The 14425-nt window shown below is 42.9% G+C and overlaps 1 protein-coding gene across 1 annotated transcript; it reads left to right on the top strand.

Moving 5' to 3' along the window:
* Positions 1-5169: 5169 nt before the first annotated feature.
* CD5L (CD5 molecule like) lies at positions 5170-12766 on the top strand (the record flags this gene model as incomplete). Its single annotated transcript, XM_082858585.1, has 5 exons — positions 5170-5197; positions 7457-7483; positions 10306-10629; positions 11407-11724; positions 12279-12766. 5 exons carry the CDS (start codon positions 5170-5172, stop codon positions 12764-12766), a joined length of 1185 nt encoding a protein of 394 aa, XP_082714711.1.
* Positions 12767-14425: the final 1659 nt, after the last annotated feature.

Consider the following 14425-nt stretch of genomic DNA (forward strand, 5'->3'; position numbering starts at 1 on the left):
TTTGCACTGTAATGCCTCTTTCTAAGGATGATTCCAGGAAAGTCCAGAAAAGCAGGTTGAAGTGCCCTGGCCAGAGCACACATCAAGGACATAAGAACAGCTAGGGCCAGTTTTCTGCCAGCAGGAAGTAGACAGCCAGGAAGGATACACACAGGACAACCAGGTTTACAAGGTTTCCTCCCTGCATACTCTACTCTTTTGGCTGCCATCACCCGTTCTCCTTTCTCTTGGATTTCTTGCTTCTGGTACCTGAAGAGTGAGAGGCCATTAAGCCTTTATCACATCCTGAGAGAGGCCACAGCCCAGGTGTCCTGCCTGTCCTTCAGCATGAACAAGGACCCTCAGCCCAACAGAGGTGATGCTGGTATTTTAATAAGGATTTAGGATCTTTTTCCTGACCATGTTTAGAATATTTTTGCAATTTTGAGACTTGGTGGCAACAAAATAATTAATAATAATCACCCAACCATAAATAATGGAATCTATTAACAGGCCATATGAATAAGCATCTGCAGTTATAGATCATGTCCTCTGGGACAATCTATTTTGTCTTCAGATTTTTCTCATGATGAGTTGAAAATAAATGTTTTCCAGAAGTGTCCATATGTAAGTCTTGCTATCTCCTCAGGAACACCACAAAGAAATTTTCTTCTAAATACCTGAAGACTGTGCTCATGCTCCCTCAATCCCAAGTCCTGGATCTATTCCTTATTTTGAGCTCCTTCTCCATCCTGGTCGCTATGGGAGAGGGAGGCAGATAAACAAATGAGAGCAACAGAAGGGAATCAGTGGTGCTATTTACAGGGGTTTACAGATGTACACAGGAAAGGACAGCCACACGGACCAGAAGCCTGATTTCAGATCAATTATTATAGAAAGGCAGCCTGTGAGCCCCAGTCATTCTGACAACCATCTCAGGATGTCAGTCTTTACCTTCTCCCACCCAGGAAGCACATGTCAGTGACTCTTACCTGTGAGTTCAGCCCCACCCAGTTCTAAAGCCAATCCTGCAGGAGATAGGTACACATTAAAAACCTTGTCCCACCAAGAGTGACTGAAATGGGTCTTCCTGGAAAATATCTATCCCATTATTATGGTGGTAGACACCTGATTGACTTAGTATCCTATTAGCTCTTCAGATCATCCTTTGATTATGCACACCCCAGATAGACAGAGTATTTATTTCATGCCATTTTTTTCTCTTAGGGACTCTAAAGTCTCTATCCCCCAGCCCATACAAGACAATGTGGACATGATGGACAACAGATATGTTTCTTTCTCTTTAAATTAATTAATTAATTAATTATATTTTTGGCTGCATTGGGTCTTCGTTGTTGTGTGTGGACTTTCTCTAGTTGTGGCAAGCAGGGGCTACTCTTTGTTGTGGTGCACTGGCTTCTCCTTGCGGTGGCTTCTCTTGTTGCGGAGCACAGGCTCTAGGCATGTGTACTTCAATAGGTGTGGTGCGTGGACTCAGTAGTTGTGGCTCATGGGCTCTAGAGTGCAGGCTCAGTAGTTGTGACACATGGGCTTACTTGCTCCACGGCATGTGGGATCTTCCCAGACCAGGGATCGAACCCATGTCCCCTGCATTGGCAGGAGGATTCTTAACCACTGAGCCACCAGGGAAGTCCCGAGACGATGTTTCTTATGGTTCTAACTGCTCAGTGATGTTCTTTGCCTGATAATATAATCATTTATTCATTCACAGAGTCAACAATCATTTATTCCATGTCAAACACTGGGAATGCAAGGGGAACAACTCAGATGGTTTCCTATTCTCACAGAGACCACTAATAATTGACGTATTCAGTTATTTGTCAGAGGGATTTCACCTTGATGCTAAACCAGCAGAGCATGTAGCTCATCCTTCATTACAGTATCCCAGAGAGGTTCTTCTATGTTCTTATGTGTGTTATATACTGATGTTCTTCGGACAATTATCTACTGCTTTGGGCTTACCCACACTGCTTTGGGCTTACCACTCCCTGCATCCCACCCCATCTTCTTCACCTGGATAAGCCTCCTACTGATAGCCCCTTCTCAATTCCCTAAACTTCTCAGCTTCTGAAACTTCTACCTTCATTCTTTTTCAGTTCCCTGACTTGGGACTTGTCATTGCCCAGAACTGCTTCTCCTCTAAAACCCTAACCACTCCTCTCGAAATCTCTGAACAACTTTCCATCACTTGAACTTTCTATCACTTTCCTTTTCCCCAGCCCTTCCTCAGTAAGATCCTCTTTCCTACCACTTATTTCTGTTTTCACTTTTTATCAACCCATTTCCTGATCTCTAAGTCTTGCCAGCCACTTGAGTTGCTTTCTCATCTCAAACTCCCTGACTCTGTCAGGCTCCCAACACACTTTTCTTACAAGGCTCCAACTTTGAATCGGTCAGGCTGATAATCTCACACTGACCTCTTGATTGTAGCTTGACAGGGCACATTGGTGCCGCTTAGCAAATGCAGGTTTTCAATCCAGTGCTTGTCTTTATCCAGGGTCTCCTTCCCTCTCAGTGATTATTTCAGACCCTTACCATTTTTCAGAAGCTTCCTCTCCAATCCAGACTCCCTGGCTCTTGTTAAGCAACTTATCCTCCATTTCACCCCCAAAACACTATGAGGTGTAGTGCCCTATTTTCTACCTACCGTAGCTGACATTTATTTTTATTTTCACCTTCTGTCACATTTTTTCCTTCCAGAAATCTGGGAATCATCTTAAATGACTACTTACTCCTTATGGTCACATCCAAAGAGCAAAGTCTTCTTATAGATTCTACAATTAATTCTCTCTCATATCCATCCCCTCCCCTGGACACCCTTTGGCACCCTGACAGTTTAGACTCTCTTTTGCTCTCTCTGGACTGGTGCAGCGGTCTCTTCATGAATCTCCCTGACTCCAGACTTCCCCCATTCTAATTCCTCCTTCAGGCTGCAGTCAGAATGCATGCTCTAAAATGCATACCATCCTTCAATGGTTTTTTTGTTCCCTTAGCATAATGCTCTTTCTGATTGAAAAAGCTTCATTTTCCTTTCTTCATGTTCTTGACTCTGTTAATAAAATACTATAGTTGGGAGAAAGCTTTTGTCTTTATATTTTTCTCTCCTTTTCTTTCACTTAATCTTCTACATTATATGTAGAGAAATATATCTCAATCTTGAAGCCTGAGCTCTCTGGTGGATTTGTCTGCCCACAGGCCACATGAAGTCTTTTCTCCTCCACGGGTAAACTCAGTAGGGCAGGTCTGACTTCTGAAGGCTGAAGGTAAAAACATAGGATCTTGGATCCCAGTTGCAAACTAATCTAGATTCCTCAAAATAAAGCTGATGTTTTGAGCCTTTTCTGAATTCTGTGTCTCTTACTACAACATTTCAGAATCTGCAGAGGGTGGAATGTGAGTAATTAGCATTTACAAAACATTTATAATGGACTCTCCATCATCTGGATCCTATTGATACCTTCATATCACATAGTCTTCACATTTCAACACCAATATCTCCTGACACCTGACCACCAAGCAGGCTGTGACCAGCCATTTCAAACTACCTGTCATTGCTTAAATAGGTAATACTGTTTCATTTGTCTGCATATGCACAGCAAAGTCTTTTCCCATTCTGATTCTCCATGCTACTCATCCTTTAATTCCTGTTCAAGTGTCATCATCTCTCTAAAGTCTATTATTTGCACCAAGTCAAGGTGACCATTTCCTCCACTGTGTTCCCAAAGTTTCTTATACTTTCCTCTCTTACAGCTGTTTTTACGTGCTATTACAATTACTAGACCATATCATTTTGCAGCACCAAACTCTCCCTTATTCATCAGTGTACTCCCTTGACCCATCGCATTCACCTAACACACATGGCAGCTAAAAACTTTCTACTGAATATAATAATATGGAAATTATAGGAAGAAGAACAGGATTAAAAATAAATACCTATAATGAACCAATCTTTGTATAGAGTGATCTAAATATTACAAAGAAGCTAAGATGTTTCATTAGAGAGACAAAATTACCCTGTTTGAAATAGTAGGGAGTGATGTTAGCATATGTAGTTGAGTTCTTGAGTAGTCTAGAGTTGAATAGCTCTTGAAGAAAAGCTACACTTAAGGGCTTCCCTGGTGGCACAGTGGTTGAGAGTTTGCCTGCTGATGCAGGGGACACGGGTTTGTGACCTGGTCTGGGAAGATCCCACATGCCGCGGAGCAGCTAGGCCCGTGAGCCATGGCCACTGAGCCTGCACGTCCGGAGCCTGTGCTCCGCAATGGGAGAGGCCACAACAGTGAGAGGCCCGCGTACCGCAAAAACAAAAACAAAAACAAAAAAGCTATACTTAATAGCAAGGCAGGGGGACCTGGGAATACTGAGGGTCTTGCTACTCAATCCCTGCCCACCATATCTTAGACTTAAGAACGACTTGATTTCATTACCATAAGGACCTGTTTCCCTTCAACTTCCAAAGATGGGCATCAATGAGGACAAGCATAGAAGAAAAGCAGATCCAAGTCCTAGGCCCTCTGCTTAGCACTGGAAAAGCTGGTTTGAAGGAAATGAATCCAGCCCTATTTGCAGAGACTGACACCTTGACTCTGGATTACCATCTTGACTCTGGATCATGGTGCCCACAAGGGCAACTCTGGAGTTGTTCTGTGATCTCTGGCTTCTATATTTTCTAGTCACTTCCACCTGGAAGGAGAGAATTGAAATTGGCCTATTGCCCCCCCCACACACACCATACATGGGGGACAAGCATTGCTTGATATTCTAATGTGAAGTGACCCCATTCTTGGTACTTGCCTTTCCTTATGGGAGTTGTTTCCCCTGTTTACATAGTGAAGGGACTGAAGCAGAGACTGATGGAGCTGGGATTACAGCTGAACCAAATCATAACAGCTTGGGAATATTTTGTTTGTTTTCTTTGGTTTTCAGCATCTTTCTGCCAGTTCCGGCCACCTCCCTTCCTCTGGGGACATGCTGAATTGAGCAAGTCCAGCTCTATCAGTTCTGCCCCCTGAGCCCATTGGTTTCTGGTCATCTGATAAAGCCTCTGCTGCAGGCAGGACCCTCCTCCTTCCTTCCTCCCAGCACACTTGCAACCAAAGCTGACTATTGCTGTTCTGGGGCTTCCTGCCAGCCTTACGATTCAGCTCACCATCTCCAGCTACCTGGGTCATGGCTTTGCTATTCTTCTTGATCCTTGGTGAGTACTTCTGCTCCTTTTGGTCTAGGCTTCAGAATACTCTGGAACTTTGATTGGGGCAATCCTCTCCTTGCCCATCTGGTGCAGATCTAGGTATCATTCAAGGAAAGGTTCTTCCTTGCTCTCCTCCTTTCTCTATACCTGGCAATTATTCTAAATCCCCAAAGCCACTTAATCTATACCCAATTTATAATCCACCTTGATTACCAGAAAATTTCCTATTTCCCTATATTTGCACTAACAAATTTGTACATAAATTTTCCTAAATGCACTATTTATAAAAAGACAAATAAATGGACCAAGGTTAGCAGCAGATAAAGCAAGAAAAGGAAGTAGAACTGCAGGACAAACAACTTTCATTTATCATATTGTGTTTCATTTATCAAATGTGTTTCATATAATGTTTCCCTAGTTTTTCCCAGTTTCTTATTGCTTAGATTAATTTAGAGTAAATGGGGATTTTGGAATCAAAGAGATCTGAGTTTCAATCCTTGCTCTTTGATTTCTTAGCTGTCTGAATTTTAAAGTTACTGTATCTCTCTGAAATCTCATTCTCATCTATGAAATAAAGATAATGGTATGTTCCTCAGACGTTTGTTAGGCACGTTTTCACAAGATAACAGTGCCTGCTAGGTCCCTTCCCTAATCAATCACATCCATTTTAATTATCTTGTTGATCCAGTACATCACTGAAGCCCACACTGGTTTCTCAGTTGGACACTTGTGTGCTCTATGCAGGGTGCTGGCCACATGCTTAAACATCTATATACCCCTTATATCACCTAACAGATAGTCCCACCCATTATGAAGGTGCTGTTGAATTTCTCACACTTACCTTCAGTCACACCTCCTTCATGAAGCTTTCCTCACCTGTGACACCCATAGTCATCCACCCTGCTACAGAGTATTCAAGTCACTTTTGGGCTATGTCACTTTCACACCTACATATCCGGTTCATCACATTCAGTTTCCTTTGCATGTACACATGTTTTGTGTTCTTTATTAGACATGTAGGGTGTTACGTATAATATAATTTTGAGTTTTAGACAATTGCACACAAGGTCTCGTTGAGTCTGGGAGTGGCCATATCCTGAAAACTAAGGACATGGGGTTATTAAGAAATTATTTGGAAAGCAAGTATTTGGAAGAAAATATTCCAGGACAAGCCAATGAAATACATAGATTTACCTAAAAAGCTCTAGGCTGGAAGTCCAAAGATATTAACTCCTTCAGAAAGATCCTATAAGATGGGATGGCAGGCGGGGGTTGGGAATGATGAGTTCTGCAGTTCAAAGGCCACTGACACGCAACAGGTTTCAGGACTCTCTCTACAGCATTAGGAGGGAGCCTAATGAATAGAAGAGTCTGATCATGTAGATATCCTGTAGGAAGAAACTCTGGTGGTCCAGAGATGTGCTGGTGCTTAAACCTGGAAGTTTGGAACTCAATGTAGAACTGCTTTCTGACCTATTAATCAGGGTTCAGCAAACTACAGCCTGCAAACTAAGAACGGACTTTACATTTTTAAATGGTGGAAAAAAATCAAAAGAAGAATACTATTTTGTGACACATGAAAATATGTCAATTTCGTTGTCCATAAATAAAGGTTTATTGGAACACGGCCATGCTCATTCATTTATATATATATGGCTGCACTAATGCTACAATGACAGAGTCGAGTAGTTAAAACAGACTATATGGCCCACAAAGCCTAAAATATTTACAGTCTGTCCCTTTACAGAAGAAGTTTGCTGACCCTGGTCTAAATGCAGTGTCAGTGAACACAGACATATCCTGCGATTTTTCCCTATGCTCTGTGCTGTTTCCTATGACATTTTTATCTTCCCCAACGAGTGTGTCTGCCCAGAGACCTCTAGCATGCTTTCCTTTTGAGCCCAGATGCTGCATCACCACACTTTTACTTTAGGTGGTAATCACCAATCAGTCTAATTGACTAGAATAGAAAACCAAAATCATCCATGCCTGGGGTAGGGCCAACATCAGATGTTAAGGGAACATGATGGGTCAGTTAGCTATGGTAGAACTGGTTTTGTGGTTCCTAGTCAGTGCCCATGTGTCCTTTGAGACTGGTCATTCCAGGAAGAAAAGGTCCCAACAAGGACTAACTTTGGAGGCTGTGTATTTACCACCCTAACTGTCCCACAAAGTTTGGCAAAGGCTTTCTAGAGAGTTGCATTTTTGAACAAAGCCTTGGAAATTGACTACATGATCTCATTCACTTCTATCTTTTTTCCTCAGCCTTTTGTACTGGACTTGGCCTCTCAGGTAAGATTTTTGGGTTCCTAAGAGGGAGGACTTTAAGCTCTGGAGAGTGGAAATTCTGAAACTTCTCTGGGCCATGGAGAGAGCCTCTGGTTCAAAAAAGCCCAAGTAGATTTCCTTTCTGGTTTCCCAACCCACCCACTCAGTCTTATGTGGGTAGATTTCCACATAAGAAAAAAGTTGGGTGGTTTATCTTGCAAAGGGATTCCTCTCCACTTGGCTTCTGTGACCCAAGGCTCTCGGCCACATCTAAGTAGCAGATGGCTTTGTTTCAGGCTCAGAAGACACCTCACCCCCTGGGAAACAAACTTCCTTTTGCCCTGCTGAATTCTACCATTTCCAGTTCTCTCTGCTAGCTTTAATGGTACCATTGAACTAGAAATGCATCAGCTTCTGTGCAGCATATGGCTTCACCAGCAAAGTGCAGGTTGGATTTCAGTCACCACTGGCCATTTCTGTGAGGAGTCTTTGGGCGGAGCACAAACAGCTCAACTGAGGAGAGAAAGGGGCTACACAGAGAGAATTAGTCTGTGGGAGAGGAAGGCTCTGATGGTCCAAAATCAAGGGGAATGGCTGTGGATTATGAGTTTCTTTGACATTATCCCTTCAGCCTAGTCTTTCTCTTGATAGTAGAGGCTTTGCCAGAGAGGGGCAACTACAAACTCCTCTATGAATGTGGAGGATTTTACACCCTGATAGATGCAGTTTGATTCCTTAAAGGAGTGCTGCTTCTGGGTCTCAGTCCAATACTCAGATTACTTGGTCTTTCTTCTCTGACCTCCAGGGCTATCCCTTACTGCAAGTGCCGGGAGACACCTGCTCTCTTTATAGCCTTCTCACATCCTAAGATGTTTCTCCTCCACCCCTGGGTCCCTCTTTCAAGACCTCAGCTAATAAAGTAAGCTAACACACTGCCTAGGACACACTGCCCTGATGAGCCCCTCTGTTCTTCTCTCTAGCTTTCAAGTCTTTTCTCAGACCTTCTCTCCCTCAAGCTGGATTTCTTTTATACTTATTCTGTGTTCCTCTCTCTCTCTCACTGTCTCTCTGTCTCTTTTTAAAAACATATTTCTTCTTTCTTAGGGGGTGTTCTAGTCCTCCACTTCATGAAAATGAACACTTATTTAAAACCAGAGTTTTATCATTCAAAATAAAATGAAATAACATATGCATGATTCTGATAGCTAATATTTGCTGGAGTACACAGTAATGCCTATCCAAGCTCTAATCTTAGTTACAATGACCCAAAAGTTATTTCTAGATGACTCTTCTTGAATTATATTTGTACTCAGATATACATGCCTTAAACTTTGGTGTGTAAAAATGGAGACTTTTCTTAGTTTTTATAGTTTTATTTTAATTTCTATCTCTAACCTCCATTCTTCATATTGCTTCCCTCAAGAAATTATGGAAGAAAAGGAGAAGAACAAAAACAAATGAACAAACCAAACATAAACTTCCCAGTGTGATTTAAAATCATGTCAGACTTTTTTCACTCAACAGCTTCTTCTGGGGTTGATGCCAAGTTCTAGGGAGTTTATGCAGAGTTGAGACAAGGTAGGCAGTGGAAAACCTTGTCCTGAGAAATTGTATTCCATTTTTGCAGGGATCTGGGTCATTCCATGTGGCCCATGTTGTCACATGTTATACTGTTCATATTCTAATAGATCACAGACCACCAGTCTGAATGTGGCCCCTCCAGGTTCAACAGACCTCTCCATGGATGCATGGCAAATTTAGGTTTTTTTCTCACTCTATCACTCTGGGGCTGAGAGGACTTGGCGGGATTGCCTCAAGCCTATTAAATATAATCTCTTTGAGGGCAACAATGCTAACTATCTTGTCATCACTATTCTCTGAGTTCATAAAACAATACCTGGAATGTGGTATCCAGAAGTTTATTTCCTGATGGGCTCTTCCCTGGGCTCCCTACACAACCATCTCTACTCCATGTCTAAGTCTTAGTAGAAGGGAAAGAATTTCTATTAGTCTTTTCTACCTCACAGTTGTAGTCAAGAAGCAGAAACACATCCTGGATTCCTCAGAAATTATCTGGAGGCTCTGTGAAGCCTATCTCCTACTCCCAACCCCTAGAATCCTCTAGACTCAGTTTTGGGGCCCTGAGACTCTGATTCTTCCTTTGCTCAGTATTCTCTGTATTTCTTCTGAGCTGGGTTCTTGGACATGGGAAAATGTCATAGAAGTAGCAAGGATGAGTGGTGGTGGATCATTGATACTGGGAGAGAGAGTTAGGTTGCTCAGCCCAAGTTATATCCAGACACCTTGCCTCAATCTAGCTGCCATGGGGGAAGAAAGAGTCATGAGGAAGAAAGGACAAAAACAGATATCATCTCTATACTCCTGTTCTGACCTGGGTTTTCCACTATTTGACAGTGTGACCATATGACCTTGAATTTCACGAGGATCATTTTCTTCATCAGTGAAATGGTGGGGTAGACTTGATGATCTCTATAGGTCCTTCTTATCCTGACCACCAGAGATTCTAAAAACTCTGCTGGATGTTCAACCAACCTCTTTCTCTTAATCTTCAAACACCTAGATAAGACTGCTGGTTTTCAAAAACTAGCAGTCATATCTAGGTGTCTTGAAGTGGAGTTTCTTGGTAGGGTACAATTAAGAGTGTAGCAGGGCTAGAACTCAGAGATGGAGTCCTGAAGCTCCTCTTCCCTTTTGGCCCCTCCTTTCTCATCCCTCAATTTTCCATGCACTGGAAGTGGTGGAAGAGTTCTAAGAAGACTGCATACATGCCTGAGTACTCTCTGGGCTCCTCCCAGATCTCCAGCCAATATCTCATTTCTTTGCAGAGTCTTCATCCAGAACGCGACTGGTGGGAGGTCGCCATCGCTGTGAAGGGCGGGTGGAAGTGGAACGGGACGGCCAGTGGGGCACCGTGTGTGATGACGGCTGGGGCATGAAAGATGTGGAAGTGGTGTGCCGGGAGCTGGGCTGTGGAGCAGCCACAGGGACACCCAGTGGTACTTTATATAAGCCATTGGCAGAAAAAGACCAAAAAGTCCTCATCCAAGCGGTCAGCTGCAGTGGGATGGAAAGTAAACTGATTCATTGTGAGCAAGAGGAAGATGTTTTTGATTGCTCCCACAATGAAGATGCAGGGGCTATGTGTGAAAGTGAGTATGGCAGGGCTCGAGGACTATCTGCCAGCTGCCCACACCCCACATGACCACTCTTTGTTCTTATTCTCCACCATGAACTAATGGCTAATTGGCTTCTTGTCCTTCACATCTTACACTTCCTCAATTGTGGACACTGGAGACAAACATTATCCTCAGGTAGAATTGCTACTCATCCTTGTTTGAGCTAATGATTTTCTCTTAGTTTCAATCTATATGAGAACCTGTTTCTCTTCTTCACACACACAAACATGCACAAATCCAACAACCACTAAACATTTGCATCTAGAGCTCAGGTGGAGTTATGGGGAAGAAATGAGCTCCCAAAGTATAATGCATGCTTTTTCAGTTCTCAAGGAGTCCACCATCTAGCTAGGTAGACAGGAGACACTCATAGGAAACCAACACACAACAACTGTGTGTATATCTATCTATCTATCTATATACACATACATACATATATATGTGAATATATATATATAATTGTTGTTGTATTCCTTTGCTCCATTCATATATTTGCTTTCTATGTATTAATAATTTCTGTCTCTGTGTCTATCTCCTCCTCCATTAGACTGTGATTTGGCTAAGGGACTAGTTCATGTCTTCTCTTTGTTACCTCACAGTTTGTTATCAGAGAAACAATCACTAAATGCTTGCGCCCTGATGCTGAGGTCTCATTCTTATTTCTTAGAAAAATTCAGTGTTAGGAGCCCCCTTTTCTGGGAAGGATGTGTTCTTACAAAGAGCAGACGCTTCATCTTTCTTTTCCCATAGTTCCAGAGACTGTGCGGCTGGTTGGTGGCCCTGGTCGCTGCAAAGGGCGAGTGGAGGTGAAGCACCGAGAGCAATGGGGCACCGTGTGCAAAGCAGGCTGGAATCTCTCAGCCGCGAAGGTGGTGTGCCGGCAGCTGGGGTGTGGGAGGGCCACACTGACCCAAAGATGCTGCAACAAGGATACACAGGGCCAAGGGCCCATCTGGCTGAGCGAGGTGTCATGCTCAGGACAAGAAGGAAACCTTCATGATTGCCCTTCTGGGCTCTGGGGGAACAATAACTGCACCCATGATGAGGACACATGGGTCGAATGCGAAGGTAATGCCTATAAGTCCAGCGACTAGGTTCATTCATGAATTTGATTAAATGGAATTCTATTCAACCAATGTTTACAGAGAACTACTCATGCATCACATAACCATGGCAAAGTTATTTAAGTGTGCTGCTTATCAATTGTCTTGTTTTTAAAATGGAGATAATGATACTTATCTTTGTATATGAAAATGCTTTAAATGATATTAAGCAATGTATTAATATGAACTATTATTATATTGAATTCTATATAATAGGAAAAGGACACACCATTCCATGTACTTGTTGAAGTCTCCAATTTTAAAAAACGACTAGAAAGTCATTCATAAATATTAGACTTTTATAAAATAAATGGGAAAGTGAAAAGATCTTAGTTAAGAAAATGGTCCTGGGCCACATGGATTGGAACCTAGAGCAAGGGCTATAATCACAGAAACTAATCATATAATCACAGAAACACAGGTAAAGAGTTTCAAAAGTGCTGATGGGATTTGAATGAGGATGTAGATGATGTTATTTTTTCTTCTTTCCATGCCTCTCTCCATCCCCTGACCCTGCAGATCCCTTTGACTTGAGGCTGGTAGGAGGAGACACCCGCTGCTCTGGGAGACTGGAGGTGCTGCACAAGGGCGAATGGGGCTCTGTCTGTGATGATGGCTGGGGAGAAAAGGAGGAACAGGTGGTATGCAAGCAACTGGGCTGTGGGGAGTCAATCTTTCTATCTGCCAAAGCCCGGAGAAACTTTGGCCTTGGAGCTGGCCGCATCTGGCTAGATGATGTTCATTGCTCAGGGAAGGAGCAGTCCCTGGAGCAGTGTCGGCACAGGTTCTGGGGGCATCACGACTGCAACCACAAGGAAGATGTGGCCGTGACCTGCTTAGGTAAGTCCTGTAGATGGAACCCAAGGGGACTGACGTTGAGGGAGGTGAAGAAGAGTGTGGTGGGGGTGAACTCTGAGGATAAGAGTTATTCTACCAGTGCCATACAGCTGCCCATAATTGTCACCTACTTTGTGTGTTCTTCAAGGAATTTAATTGAGACCTTCTAGTAGTGAATAGAATGATAATAATAATAATAAATCCCATACCATACAGTTATTGAATATGAGAACAAAAAGCATTTTGAAAATTATTGAATTAACACCTTTATATTAAAAATGAAGAAAGTAAGAGTCAGTCAATAAGTAACTTTCCAAAATCATAAAAATTGTTTTCAAATGATAAGGCAGAACTAAAATGACCAGTATTGACTCTTAACTCAGGATTAGTTGTCTTAGATGACCTCAGTCCTCAAATTCTAAGTTTAAACTATAGAAAATTGTCCCATCTCATTCTACCTATTGTCACTCCCCAGATATTAAGTTAACCTGTGGGAATGGGGCTGGGCTGGGGGTCTCTTAGGGAATGCCCATGAGTGTCTTTCTAGAGAAGCCAGGATACTAACCCTGAACTGTAGACCTCTATGGGGGAGTGAAGGAAGAAATCCTGTCCCCGACGTGAGTCCGGAAATGCAAGCATAGCCTTTGGGTGACTGACTGTGACTCGATCACAGTTCTGAAGCCCAGCTTTTTAATCAGGGTGGGAAACTGGCATGCAGGGCTGCCTGGTTAAATGCTCAGCTATGGAACTGGGTAAGAGCTGACAGTGGACCAAAGATATGAAGAGCAGCTAGTGCCCAGAAAAGGAGGGCTTTAGTGACAGAAGACTAGGGTTTGAGCCTTGCTGCTGCCATTCTGAGGCTAGTTAATCTTAGATAGTCACTTAACTACTCAAGACCTCAGTATTTTCACTGTTAAAAAGGGAGACACTTGTCCCATTCCTCTTGAAGAGTTTTGTGATTGTGTGAGGGTGAGAAGTGTTAATATATGTGAATATTGTTTGTGACTCATAGGGGAGCTGGTTGAATTAAGTGCCTGGGACACTGTACCAGATTCTGACATGGTCCACATCAGTGTGAGATATGTGTGTGATTAGGTCTGGGAGGGTCTCTGTTTCCTATTCTGGAACCCAGTCTTCTTTCTTGGCCTCTTTGGGTCTGAATGAAATAATCCCCTCTTGGCATGTCCCCATCCTTACTGTACATTCTTCTTCTCTTTACAGAACTGTAGCCTGGCCTTCTTGATGCTTGACCTGATCCCTGAAGGCCCTGTGTCTTTTGCTTTCTTCTGGGCCAGAATGGCCTGGAATGAGCACTGAGCCTGCAGGCTTAGCTACCACTCCCTCAGCCCCTCAGCAGGAATCTGAACACTCTGCTTATACTTTGCTCTCAGAGCCAAGCACCCCTATCATTGCCTGGAGATATGAGTTGTTGAATTCTCTCTTGCTGGGGAAGATGAGCTCCCAGTCGCCCTCTCCTCACTGCTGACCCTTTGGCATTGGTTCTGGCTTCTCCTGCTTCTTCTCAACCAGCCTGGCATCCCCAGGCCTGTTACTTTGACCACTACAGGCCCTTTTCAAGACAAGATCTATGTCTGTAAAGAACATGAAAGGAATGAGACAACAAAAGAACATTTGAAGGGGAATATGGGTTAACAATTACATGAAAGTTGGGGGAAAGCTTAGAGTCTTTTTGAATGCTTTTTCTTAACCTTCAGGTGATCACAACAATTAACATCTGAATATTCTCCTATTCTTTGATGAGAGTAGACCATTCTTTCAAGAGCAGTGCAGTATCCTGTAATCCTAGACCTTTTCACGACACTTGGAAA

Source organism: Leucopleurus acutus, assembly GCF_964270905.1.
Source record: "Leucopleurus acutus genome assembly, chromosome: 2".
NCBI classification, from domain to species: Eukaryota; Metazoa; Chordata; class Mammalia; order Artiodactyla; family Delphinidae; genus Leucopleurus; species Leucopleurus acutus.